This window comes from Oncorhynchus kisutch, linkage group LG16 (genome assembly GCF_002021735.2).
Source record: "Oncorhynchus kisutch isolate 150728-3 linkage group LG16, Okis_V2, whole genome shotgun sequence".
In the NCBI taxonomy this organism is placed as follows: Eukaryota; Metazoa; Chordata; class Actinopteri; order Salmoniformes; family Salmonidae; genus Oncorhynchus; species Oncorhynchus kisutch.
In genome coordinates this window covers 12,891,873-12,905,235 of record NC_034189.2, presented here as the reverse complement: position 1 = coordinate 12,905,235, position 13,363 = coordinate 12,891,873, and the positions used below count along the sequence as shown (strand labels likewise).

At 37.9% G+C, this 13,363-nt stretch overlaps 1 protein-coding gene across 1 annotated transcript; it reads right to left on the bottom strand.

Annotated features, from left to right (window-relative positions):
- Positions 1-6,518: 6,518 nt before the first annotated feature.
- Positions 6,519-12,911, bottom strand: LOC109881862 (high mobility group protein B3-like). The gene is made up of 5 exons (XM_020473962.2): positions 12,792-12,911; positions 9,843-10,064; positions 9,068-9,207; positions 8,595-8,769; positions 6,519-8,049 (listed from the first exon to the last, which is right to left on the bottom strand). The coding sequence occupies exons 2-5, from the start codon at positions 9,990-9,992 to the stop codon at positions 7,894-7,896; spliced, it is 621 nt and encodes a 206-aa protein (XP_020329551.1). The 5' UTR covers positions 9,993-10,064; positions 12,792-12,911; the 3' UTR covers positions 6,519-7,893.
- Positions 12,912-13,363: the final 452 nt, after the last annotated feature.

Sequence of the window (13,363 nt, the reverse complement as noted above, 5' to 3'; positions counted from 1 at the left end):
GTACAGAGATCAATCATTCTTCTAGGAGAAGAGTTCAATCATTCTTCTAGGAGTACAGAGTTCAATCATTCTTCTAGGAGTAAAGTACAGAGATCAATCATTCTTCTAGGAGAAGAGTTCAATCATTCTTCTAGGAGTACAGAGTTCAATCATTCTTCTAGGAGTAAAGTACAGAGATCAATCATTCTTCTAGGAGAAGAGTTCAATCATTCTTCTAGGAGTACAGAGTTCAATCATTCTTCTAGGAGTAAAGTACAGAGATCAATCATTCTTCTAGGAGAAGAGTTCAATCATTCTTCTAGGAGTACAGAGTTCAATCATTCTTCTAGGAGTAAAGTACAGAGATCAATCATTCTTCTAGGAGAAGAGTTCAATCATTCTTCTAGGAGAAGAGTTCAATCATTCTTCTAGGAGAAGAGTTCAATCATTCTTCTAGGAGTAATGTACAGAGTTCAATCATTCTTCTAGGAGTAAAGTGCAGAGTTCGATCATTCTTCTAGGAGTAAAGTAAAGAGATCAATCATTCTTCTAGGAGTACAGAGTTCAATCATTCTTCTAGGAGTAATGTACAGAGTTGAATCATTCTTCTAAGAACAGAGTGAAGATTTTTTTCATTATTCTTAGAGTAAAGTAGTTCCGTCATTCTGCTAGGTGTAAAGTACAGAGTTCAATCATTCTTCTAGGAGTAAAGTACACTATTCAATCATTCTTCTAGGAGTAAAGTACAAAGATCAATCATTCTTCTAGGAGTAAAGTACAAAGATCAATCATTCTTCTAGGAGAAGAGTTCAATCATTCTTCTAAGAATAGAGTGGGGGAAAAAATAATTATTCTAAGAGTAAAGTACAGAGTTCCATCATTCTGCTTGGTATAAAGTACAGAGTTCTGTCATTCTGCTTGGTATAAAGTACAGAGTTCCATCATTCTGCTTGGTATAAAGTACAGAGTTCTGTCATTCTGCTTGGTATAAAGTACAGAGTTCTGTCATTCTGCTTGGTATAAAGTACAGAGTTCCATCCTTCTGCTTGCTATAAAGTACAGAGTTCTGTCATTCTGCTTGGTATAAAGTACAGAGTTCTGTCATTCTGCTTGGTATAAAGTACAAAGTTCCATCATTCTGCTTGGTATAACGTACAGAGTTCCGTCATTCTGCTTGGTATAAAGTACAGAGTTCCGTCATTCTGCTTGGTATCAAGTACAGAGTTCCATCATTCGGCTAGGTATAAAGTACAGAGTTCCGTCATTCTGCTTGGTATAAAGTACAGAGTTCCGTCATTCTGCTTGGTATAAAGTACAGAGTTCCATCCTTCTGCTTGGTATAAAGTACAGAGTTCCGTCATTCTGCTTGGTATAAAGTACAGAGTTCCGTCATTCTGCTTGGTATAAAGTACAGAGTTCCATCATTCTGCTTGGTATAAAGTACAGAGTTCCATCATTCTGCTTGGTATAAAGTACAGAGTTCCGTCATTCTGCTTGGTATAAAGTACAGAGTTCCGTCATTCTGCTTGGTATAAAGTACAGAGTTCCGTCATTCTGCTTGGTATAAAGTACAGAGTTCAATCATTCTTCTAGGAGTAAAGTAAATCATTCAATAATTCTCCTAGGAGTAAAGTACAGACGTCAATCATTCTTCTAGGAGTAAAGTAAATCATTCATTAATTCTTCTAGTAGTAAAGTACAGAGTTAAATCATTCTTCAAGGAGTAAAAAGTAAATTGTTCATTGATTCTTCTAGGAGTAATGTACAGAGTTCGATCATCCTTCTCAGAGTAAAGTATAGAGTTTAATAATTCCTCTAGGAGTAAAGTACAGAGTTTTGTCATTCTTCTAGGAGTAAAAAGTAAATTGTTCATCATTCTTCTAGGAGTACAGAACAGAGTCCAATCATTCTTCTGGGAGTAAATAGTTCAATCATTCTCCTAAGAGTGAAGTGAAGATTTTTTTTCATTCTTCTAGGAGTAATGTACAGAGTTCAATCAATCTTCTGGGTGTAAACAGGTCAATCATTCTTCTAGGAGTAAAGAGGTCAATCATTCTTCTAGGAGTAAAGAGGTCAATCATTCTTCTGGGTGTACAGAGTTCAATCAATCTTCTGGGTGTAAAGAGGTCAATCATTCTTCTAGGAGTAAAGAGGTCAATCATTCTTCTAGGAGTAAAGAGGTCAATCATTCTTCTAGGAGTAAAGTACAGAGTTCAATCAATCTTCTGGGTGTAAAGAGGTCAATCATTCTTCTAGGAGTAAAGAGGTCAATCATTCTTCTAGGAGTAAAGAGGTCAATCCTTCTTCTAAGAGTAAAGTACAGAGGTCAATCATTCTTCTGGGTGTAAAGAGGTCAATCATTCTTCTAGGAGTAAAGAGGTCAATCCTTCTTCTAAGAGTAAAGTACAGAGGTCAATCATTCTTCTAGGTGTAAAGAGGTCAATCATTCTTCTAGGAGTAAAGAGGTCAATCCTGTCTTCTAAGAGTAAAGTACAGAGTTCAATCAATCTTCTGGGTGTAAAGAGGTCAATCATTCTTCTAGGAGTAAAGAGGTCAATCCTTCTAAGAGTAAAGTACAGAGTTCAATAATTCTTCTAGGTGTAAAGAGGTCAATCAATCTTCTAGGAGTAAAGAGGTCAATCAATCTTCTAGGAGTAAAGTACAGAGTTCAATCAATCTTCTAGGAGTAAAGAGGTCAATCAATCTTCTAGGAGTAAAGTACAGAGTTCAATCATTCTTCTAGGAGTAAAGTACAGAGTTCAATCATTCTTCTAGGAGTAAAGTACAGAGTTCAATAATTCTTCTAGGAGTAAAGAGGTCAATCCTTCTTCTAGGAGTAAAGTACAGAGTTCAATCATTCTTCTAGGTGTAAAGAGGTCAATCATTCTTCTAGGAGTAAAGTACAGAGTTCAATCATTCTTCTAGGTGTAAAGAGGTCAATCATTCTTCTAGGAGTAAAGTACAGAGTTCAATCATTCTTCTAGGAGTAAAGAGGTCAATCCTTCTTCTAGGAGTAAAGTACAGAGTTCAATCATTCTTCTAGGTGTAAAGTACAGAGTTCAATCCTTCTTCTAGGTGTAAAGAGGTCAATCATTCTTCTAGGTGTAAAGAGGTCAATCATTCTTCTAGGTGTAAAGTACAGAGTTCAATCATTCTTCTAGGTGTAAAGTACAGAGTTCAATCATTCTTCTAGGTGTAAAGTACAGAGTTCAATCATTCTTCTAGGTGTAAAGTACAGAGTTCAATCCTTCTTCTAGGTGTAAAGAGGTCAATCATTCTTCTAGGTGTAAAGAGGTCAATCATTCTTCTAGGTGTAAAGTACAGAGTTCAATCATTCTTCTAGGTGTAAAGTACAGAGTTCAATCATTCTTCTAGGTGTAAAGTACAGAGTTCAAGCCTTCTTCTAGGTGTAAAGAGGTCAATCATTCTTCTAGGTGTAAAGAGGTCAATCATTCTTCTAGGTGTAAAGAGGTCAATCATTCTTCTAATAGTAAAGTACAGAGTTCAATCATTCTTCTAATAGTAAAGTACAGAGTTCAATCATTCTTCTAGGTGTAAAGAGGTCAATCATTCTTCTAGGTGTAAAGAGTTCAATCATTCTTCTAGGTGTAAAGTACAGAGTTCAATCATTCTTCTAGGTGTAAAGTACAGAGTTCAATCATTCTTCTAGGTGTAAAGTACAGAGTTCAATCATTCTTCTAGGTGTAAAGTACAGAGGTCAATCATTCTTCTAGGTGTAAAGTACAGAGGTCAATCAATCTTCTAGGTGTAAAGAGGTCAATCCTTCTTCTAGGAGTAAAGTAAAGAGGTCAATCATTCTTCTAGGAGTAAAGTACAGAGGTCAATCCTTCTTCTAGGTGTAAAGAGGTCAATCATTCTTCTAGGAGTAAAGAGGTCAATCATTCTTCTAGGTGTAAAGAGGTCAATCCTTCTTCTAGGAGTAAAGTAAAGAGGTCAATCATTCTTCTAGGTGTACAGTACAGAGGTCAATCCTTCTTCTAGGTGTAAAGAGGTCAATCATTCTTCTAGGAGTAAAGAGGTCAATCCTTCTTCTAGGTGTAAAGAGGTCAATCATTCTTCTGGGTGTACAGAGTTCAATCAATCTTCTGGGTGTAAAGAGGTCAATCATTCTTCTAGGAGTAAAGAGGTCAATCATTCTTCTAGGAGTAAAGAGGTCAATCATTCTTCTAGGAGTAAAGTACAGAGTTCAATCAATCTTCTGGGTGTAAAGAGGTCAATCATTCTTCTAGGAGTAAAGAGGTCAATCATTCTTCTAGGAGTAAAGAGGTCAATCCTTCTTCTAAGAGTAAAGTACAGAGGTCAATCATTCTTCTGGGTGTAAAGAGGTCAATCATTCTTCTAGGAGTAAAGAGGTCAATCCTTCTTCTAAGAGTAAAGTACAGAGGTCAATCATTCTTCTAGGTGTAAAGAGGTCAATCATTCTTCTAGGAGTAAAGAGGTCAATCCTTCTTCTAAGAGTAAAGTACAGAGTTCAATCAATCTTCTGGGTGTAAAGAGGTCAATCATTCTTCTAGGAGTAAAGAGGTCAATCCTTCTAAGAGTAAAGTACAGAGTTCAATAATTCTTCTAGGTGTAAAGAGGTCAATCAATCTTCTAGGAGTAAAGAGGTCAATCAATCTTCTAGGAGTAAAGTACAGAGTTCAATCAATCTTCTAGGAGTAAAGAGGTCAATCAATCTTCTAGGAGTAAAGTACAGAGTTCAATCATTCTTCTAGGAGTAAAGTACAGAGTTCAATCATTCTTCTAGGAGTAAAGTACAGAGTTCAATAATTCTTCTAGGAGTAAAGAGGTCAATCCTTCTTCTAGGAGTAAAGTACAGAGTTCAATCATTCTTCTAGGTGTAAAGAGGTCAATCATTCTTCTAGGAGTAAAGTACAGAGTTCAATCATTCTTCTAGGTGTAAAGAGGTCAATCATTCTTCTAGGAGTAAAGTACAGAGTTCAATCATTCTTCTAGGAGTAAAGAGGTCAATCCTTCTTCTAGGAGTAAAGTACAGAGTTCAATCATTCTTCTAGGTGTAAAGTACAGAGTTCAATCCTTCTTCTAGGTGTAAAGAGGTCAATCATTCTTCTAGGTGTAAAGAGGTCAATCATTCTTCTAGGTGTAAAGTACAGAGTTCAATCATTCTTCTAGGTGTAAAGTACAGAGTTCAATCATTCTTCTAGGTGTAAAGTACAGAGTTCAATCATTCTTCTAGGTGTAAAGTACAGAGTTCAATCCTTCTTCTAGGTGTAAAGAGGTCAATCATTCTTCTAGGTGTAAAGAGGTCAATCATTCTTCTAGGTGTAAAGTACAGAGTTCAATCATTCTTCTAGGTGTAAAGTACAGAGTTCAATCATTCTTCTAGGTGTAAAGTACAGAGTTCAAGCCTTCTTCTAGGTGTAAAGAGGTCAATCATTCTTCTAGGTGTAAAGAGGTCAATCATTCTTCTAGGTGTAAAGAGGTCAATCATTCTTCTAATAGTAAAGTACAGAGTTCAATCATTCTTCTAATAGTAAAGTACAGAGTTCAATCATTCTTCTAGGTGTAAAGAGGTCAATCATTCTTCTAGGTGTAAAGAGTTCAATCATTCTTCTAGGTGTAAAGTACAGAGTTCAATCATTCTTCTAGGTGTAAAGTACAGAGTTCAATCATTCTTCTAGGTGTAAAGTACAGAGTTCAATCATTCTTCTAGGTGTAAAGTACAGAGGTCAATCAATCTTCTAGGTGTAAAGAGGTCAATCCTTCTTCTAGGAGTAAAGTAAAGAGGTCAATCATTCTTCTAGGAGTAAAGTACAGAGGTCAATCCTTCTTCTAGGTGTAAAGAGGTCAATCATTCTTCTAGGAGTAAAGAGGTCAATCATTCTTCTAGGTGTAAAGAGGTCAATCCTTCTTCTAGGAGTAAAGTAAAGAGGTCAATCATTCTTCTAGGTGTACAGTACAGAGGTCAATCCTTCTTCTAGGTGTAAAGAGGTCAATCATTCTTCTAGGAGTAAAGAGGTCAATCCTTCTTCTAGGTGTAAAGTACAGAGTTCAATCATTCTTCTAGGTGTAAAGTACAGAGTTCAATCATTCTTCTAGGTGTAAAGTACAGAGTTCAATCCTTCTTCTAGGTGTAAAGTACAGAGTTCAATCATTCTTCTAGGTGTAAAGTACAGAGTTCAATCCTTCTTCTAGGTGTAAAGTACAGAGTTCAATCATTCTTCTAGGTGTAAAGTACAGAGTTCAATCCTTCTTCTAGGTGTAAAGTACAGAGTTCAATCATTCTTCTAGGTGTAAAGTACAGAGTTCAATCCTTCTTCTAGGTGTAAAGTACAGAGTTCAATCATTCTTCTAGGTGTACAGTATAAGTTCAATGAGAAATGTATGTTCTCTTTATTGCAGATCCACTTTTAGTTATAATAATATTCAGACAACTCTTTTAATAATGATGATATGTGTTTTTTTGGGGGGGGGAGTTTCACGTGACAAGATGAGAAGGTTTTGGTGAGAGAGACTTTCAAGCAGCAAAATGGAAATCATTAATACATAACACCACGTGTAAAAATGTCATACTTTAATAATAATTCCAAACATAGCTTTTTCTAAACATACAAAAAAGAAAACATCTTAGATACAGATAAGTACAGGTTTATTGTCTTCAATAGTCGTGCTTTTTCACTCAGTGTCGTTTTTTGTTTTTCATCATGAGAGATCTTACAACAACGAACGGTTAAAATGCACTTAGCCAAAAAGGAAATGATAGTTTCCATTATATACTGTTGTTTGGATGTTTTCCATCCTCCTCGGTTTCAAAGGAGCGAATCTTAACTTTCACTTAAGTCAAATTTTCACTTTGTCTCCCATTGACATCAATGCATGACTAAGTGAAAATGTGACCGTAGTGGAAGTTACTAAACGACCCTGAACCATAGTATTAAATGACTGTTGGCCAGCATACACTAGCTAACCAGCCACTACTGTTCGTTTACATGGGAGGCTGTTGAACTGGGAGTTAGTTTCACCATGGCAACACTTCCTGGTGCAACAACCAACACACAGCTACACAAACAGCCACCTAGATACAACAACACCACCCCTACTAGATATGTGCAATCAGAAATCACCTTACATCTGGAGGCCTCAGAAAAATAATCATTACAAATTTTAAAAAACAAAAACATGGACTAAAGTCTAAGTCAACCATATACAGTAAAACAACACCTTGCACATTCTTTTTAAAAACAAAGTCCCAGATGGCGCCCTATTCCCTATATAGTGCACTACTTTTAACCAGAGCTCCATGGGATTCCTTATAGGCCCTAGTCAAAAGTAGTGCACTATATAAGGAATAGGGTGTAATTTGGGACGAATCCAAGAAACAAAAAGGTGTTTATATATACTGCAATGCTACCACTGGTTTTAAATGCTTCTCCGTTGAATCGATATAGAGCCTGTTAAAGAGACAATGCTAGGCGGGTTTTGAGGAAGACACTGGACAGTGCTGGTGAGATGGACACGGTAACACAAACACACACACACACGAGCATGAGCACACACACAGCTGTTGGGGGTGGGGTGGGGGTATTAGGGGTCTACTTCGAGTTCAATCACAGTTGCCATAGTAACGTACAGTCTCAACATCTTAACTTGACACAATGTACAAAGAGAACTTTACAGAAGCAGTTAACACAAAATGAACATAATGACAACGTCAAAACAACAAAGAGGTGGAAGGAGGGAATAGAATGAAGGAGGGAATAGAATGAAGGAGGGAAGGGCGCAGAGCAATGTCATTAAGGAACATAAAAAGATATCACCTGTGTTTCTTCTTAACCCTACAAATCGCATTTCAAACTGGAAAGGAAAACGCATGACTTAATAATCATTATCGTCACCATCATAATAAAACACAAAAAACAGAACTCAGGCGATCTACTCGTCATCCTCCTCCTCATCCTCCTCCTCCTCGTCTTCCTCATCGTCGTCATCATCATCGTCGTCCATATTACTCTTCGTCATGGGCTTTGGGGCCATTGCCATGCTCGGAACTACCACCTTGCCCTTACCGGACTTATAGTCAGCAACGTCCTGGGGGGGAGAGAGGGAGGGAGGGAGAGAGAGACAGAGTCAAATGTGTTATTCGACTGGCTGGGACAACATTGGGTGTTGTCCGGGCTACACTGGCTAATCAACAGTGGTGGATATTGGTGTCCAATTTGAGCTTCTCACTTGGGGTCAGGTGACAGAAACACACTGGATTCTATTTAATTTGATTGGTTGATTGGTTGGTAGATGTTTTGATCGGTAGCGATGTTGTCAGGTTATTATTAAAGTGAAAGTTGCTTTTAATAAGGTACCTGGTTGAAGTGTGTGTGTGTGTGTGTGTGTGTGTGTGTGTGTGTGTGTGTGTGTGTGTGTGTGTGTGTGTGTGTGTGTGTGTGTGTGTGTGTGTGTGTGTGTGTGTGTGTGTGTGTGTGTGTGAAAATGTGCAATGTGTGACAGTAAAACGGTGCAGATATCAGATACAAGGTGTAATGTAACCAATCAACTCATCAATCAATATAAATGTTACTTCCTGGTAATTGTCTTTGTGTGTATGTGGTACAATACAATACACAGGTAGGTTAGTTTACCTTCTGGTATTTGTCTTTGAGTTTGTTGGCCTTGATCAGGTAGGGCTGTTTGGTGGCATCAGTCAGGTTGTTCCATTGCTCCCCCAGTTTCTTGGCCACGTCCCCGATGCCCAGGCTGGGGTGCTGGGCCTTGATCTTGGGCCGGTGGTCCGCACAGAAGATGAAGAAACCAGAGCTGTGGAGAAATTATTATTTGATTTATTATTGTGATTTTTCTCCTTCATTTTAGTGTGTCGTGATGTCTGATGTGTGTATTGATATACTTACTGAAAACCAAAACATGGGTGAAGGAGTCTGTGTCTGTGTCTGTCTGTCTGTGTGTCTGTGTGTCTGTCTGTCTGTGTGTCTGTGTCTGTCTGTGTGTCTGTCTGTGTCTGTGTGTCTGTGTGTCTGTGTGTCTGTGTGTCTGTGTGTCTGTCTGTCTGTGACTCCATCCATGTATGTGTGTGCCAGTCTGTGTGTGTGATACGTACGAGGGCCTCTTTGGTGCGTTGGGGTCCTTCTTCCTTCCCTTCTTGCCTCCAGGGGCGAAGTGCATCATCTCGTTGTCGTAACGCACCTTATCCTGCTTCGCCATGTCGTCAAACTTCCCCTTCTCCTTACCAGACATCGTCTGGGGGGAAAAAAATCACAACATTTACACCACTTAAAACCTTCCCAGCAATAGACTTTGAAAGGATGGACACATGGGCAGTGTTCATTTGGTACCATACGGAAAAAAAACATATTCAAACAGAGAGGTCTATTGAAGGTCGCCTAATTGTCATTTAATATAAGAAGCCAGCATGATATGTGGTCTTGTTGCGCCACCTGCAGTACGGAACATGTAACCACACCTTAGTCAACAAATAACTTGCCGTTCTTGATTTGTAAGCTTTAGGCTACCACCCGGTTTGTCCTTTAGGGGAACAATAGATTTGGGAGCAAAAGATTGATTGAATTTAATTGAGGTAAAACTCAATTAAATGAACTTGACCTCTGTCCCAATAACCATTTGTGTGGGCTGCGTAGTGTGATGTATTGGCCAGGCAACACTAAATGGCATGATAGTTAATAATCTCAATCCCATCATCCTCATTATCTCATCTCTAGAACTGTGAAATAAGATGTGAAAATATTTTTTTTTGCATAAAAAACATGATATGTCACCAATCAATTAATCAACTTCATCGTGATAACTAACTAGAAATTGTTATTAATTGTCCTTCAGGGACCAATAAAGTATCTATCCATCCATCCATTCCTCACCTTCCATCTTCCGGAGCACTTCTTGGAGAACTCAGCGAAGTTGACAGGTATCTCAGGAGTCTTCTTCTTGTGCTCCTCACGGCAGGTCTGAACGAAGTAGGCGTAGGAGGACATCTTGCCTTTGGGCTTCCCTGGAGTGCCTTTAGCCATCCTGGTCACTGGGCGGGGCCTAGCTGTGGTCTGGAACTCGTTGATTGGTTAATTGGTTGATTGGGTCAGTATCTGGTGAGAGTGGAGAGAAGATGAAAATGGGTTAATTCAATGTTGTGGTTTGATTTTCTTCTGGGAAAGTGAACCTGTATACTATTTTTTTTCAGGTGATGCAAGTACCAAAGCACATTGACCATGGCATGTTCATTTCAATGAATATTTCAATAAACACTTGATGACATTTGTGAATGGAGAGTCAAACACAATTCATGTTGGAGACTAACTGTGGTCTTTATTGAGAAATTAATTCAGACATAATGTGATTACACAACACCCAACAGATTAATTTAACATCATTGACCACTGGTGATGGGCAACTTCACATTAATGGCAAACCACCTTGATGACACAGTGCTTCGGTCCAAAGACCATTCAAGCCATGAACTTGACAACCCTCTCATGAATTCATGACATCTCATGAATTATGTTGTTGTTTTCTAAATTGCTTGTCTTCTTTTTTTTGTGTTGCTTTAAAGAGCTTTGAGATTCTTTATATAATGAAAAGTACTATAAAAGTTTAATAAATGATGATTATTATGGTAGGTGGTGGAACCATAGAAGGGAACAAGGGAATTAGAATTTAGAAGGAGTTCTAGAATAAGAATCATTTTTAGAATTATAATGAATTCCAATTAGCTCTAGAATAAGAATTGGTTGGAATGCATTTGCATTCTGTAGGTGTGATACGGGAGAAGATGTGGAATTGGCCAAGGAGTCTTAGAATGGAGAAAAATGGGGAATTAAGGAAATGTGGCTAGGAGACTATGTGCTGTTGTAATGTCTGTTTTTACTATGTAATTACAATGGAGTGTAAGGTTTTTATTTTCATTTCTCAAAAATACTTTAAATGATTTAACTAGGCTATTTGAGAAATGTCATTCTTGGGAATGTGAATTGATATTTATATATAAATTCAATTTTGGAAAATAATCTAATTCTAATCTAGATTTAATAACTAGGCTATTTGAGAAATGTCATTCTTGGGAATGTGAATTGATACTTAGATATAAATTCAAATTTGGAAAATAATCGAATTCTAATCTACAAAGTAAATGAGCATTTTTACAAAACACCTCCCATTAGAATCTCAATCAAATAAGAAAGCCCCCACCATATTCTCCCCTCGCCACCGCCCATCTCCTTGTCATTAGCCATTTTCTGCCTTTTATTTTCATATTTTTTAGCTCTCTAAACTTTACTCCATTGCATCCAACGCAACGCGAACTTTACTTTCTTCATACCAGCTATAGTATAGGGAGCGCTCCGACTAGTTACTATGTTGCGATAGAATGAGACGCTTCAACTACACATACAGAGAAAAATAGAGAGGTCATCAACGCGAATTATTCATCTTCCATTTTGTGAAATGCGTCCTCATGAGAGAAACTCCTGTTTATTTTCCACCTTCTTGCCTATTTCAATCTTACTTTGCCAGAAATGTTATTACTTTTTCGGTTTTTAATTCCCCGCTCCGTACGGTAGCTCAGTCCCAGTTCATAGCGCCTAGTATTGGGTAGTGTGGCTGCTATACAGGCGAGGAGAGTGCTGTTCTTCACTGGAGCTCCCATTGAATAAAATGGCTTCTGTAGAGCGAGGGGAAGGCTTACGCGGCTGACTATGTAACAAAGCGATACACACCCCCCTCCGGTTCCAAGAGCTATAACGACTAAATGTGACCGCTAATTAAAAACAAAACAACGTAGTCAGATAAAACAAAGACCGTTCTTTTTATTCGGGTTAATATATTAAAACTGTCATTTCGTATTTCGTGACATTTCACTGTTTTCTGAAGTTATACCCCTGACTGTCGCTTGGTGCATTGCTCTCGGTAACAAAGACAGTGCGCCAGCCATCCTGCTGCAATCGAGAAGTTGCGAAAATGAATAAAAAGGGGAAAATACAAATACTTTAATGCAGAAAGTTAGAGATAAACATTTCGAATGGAAAACGAAAAAGTGCAGTATTTTTCGTCCGTAGATAATTTGTTTTTCTCCAACAATTCCCCGTCCCTTCTCTGCGTTAGCGCTGCCTTTCCTCAATGGTTTAAATCGCCAGCCATTTTACTACATGGTGAGAGCAATCATTTGACTAAGGGCGATAACAAATCTCAAAAACAGCTTTTCGACGATGACATTAACATTTTCTTTACATTGTTGAATAGAGATAAAAGAGTTCAGCGGAAAACAAACGTTTATTCTGAAAATGTATGATTATTTATGTAGATGACATCGAAATCGGGTTGCAATAGAAGAACAGTGTTATTCGTAGACAGGCTATAGCCAGCCATATTCACAGTGTTACACACAGCAGCGATGCGTGTGAGGAATACAAGTCTCAGAAAATTACAGTTGAATAACTTTGGGTTACTTTAAAAATCAGGAAAAAACAGAGTCCACGAGACAACAGTGACATGTTCATTTTCTTTATGATAAATGACCGTGTAAACAATATTAAAATAGATCAAGGCCATTTTCAGCAGATTTCTGTCAATACCACAATAAATCACACATTATGGGGGAAAAAATTATCAAACACTATTTGCCTGCAAAATGAATAACATCTAAGCACATTTAAACCACAATTGCACTAAAATACCACAGAAAGACTTAACAATAACATAATCTCAATTCAAATTATTAAAATAACCATGTCATTTAACACAAGTCAATGTTATAAATTATTCAAATGGTGGTAGTAAAAAATAATGCAATGTTATTATTGTTATAACAAGTAACGTACCTGTATTGTTAAGCAGCAGTCAAGTCAGTCTGGATTCTGGAATCCTACAGTCTCGCCTTTCTCCTGTCTTCTCTATCCATATGTAGACAGCCTCGCGCTAGCTCAATACGAGAACGGCCTGATTGGCTAGCGGCCGGGTCGGTTCAAAACAGCCTCCCAAACTGCTGATTGGACGCTGCTCTACACACATTACGGGTTTCTCGTTGGTGATTGGTCGACAAGGGGAGGCCTTGTCATACCCACGCCTTTGAAAAAGAGCCGCTGAGAAAAGTTTCAGAGTAGTATGAAGAGAAATTCATTGGGTGAGGAAGGTTGGCTGTGTGCAGTAGTACATATGGGTACGGTATATATGATAACATATAAACGTTCAATTGGAGGTGTTTTTAGAAGGTATAAAACTGCTTTTTCTCTCAGGTGAAAGGTTAAAATAGGACACTAGGCTACAGATACAGATCTGTGGACACCTGTCAAGTCATTGGACTTATAAGGGATGGATATTCCTAATAAAATAATACATTTAACTACAGTTTTGTATTCTACCTTATATGTAAGTGAGAAAATGTATAGTGTAT

Excerpts from the sequence above, each read along its gene's own strand:
- LOC109881862 (XM_020473962.2), bottom strand. The coding sequence starts at position 9,992 with ATGGCTAAAGGCACTCCAGGGAAGCCCAAAGGCAAGATGTCCTCCTAC. Across the intron at positions 8,770-9,067 it reads AACGCACCAAAGAGGCCCTC|CTCTGGTTTCTTCATCTTCT; the intron begins GTACGTATCACA and ends ATTTCTCCACAG. Across the intron at positions 8,050-8,594 it reads TCAAAGACAAATACCAGAAG|GACGTTGCTGACTATAAGTC; the intron begins GTAAACTAACCT and ends TCTCCCCCCCAG.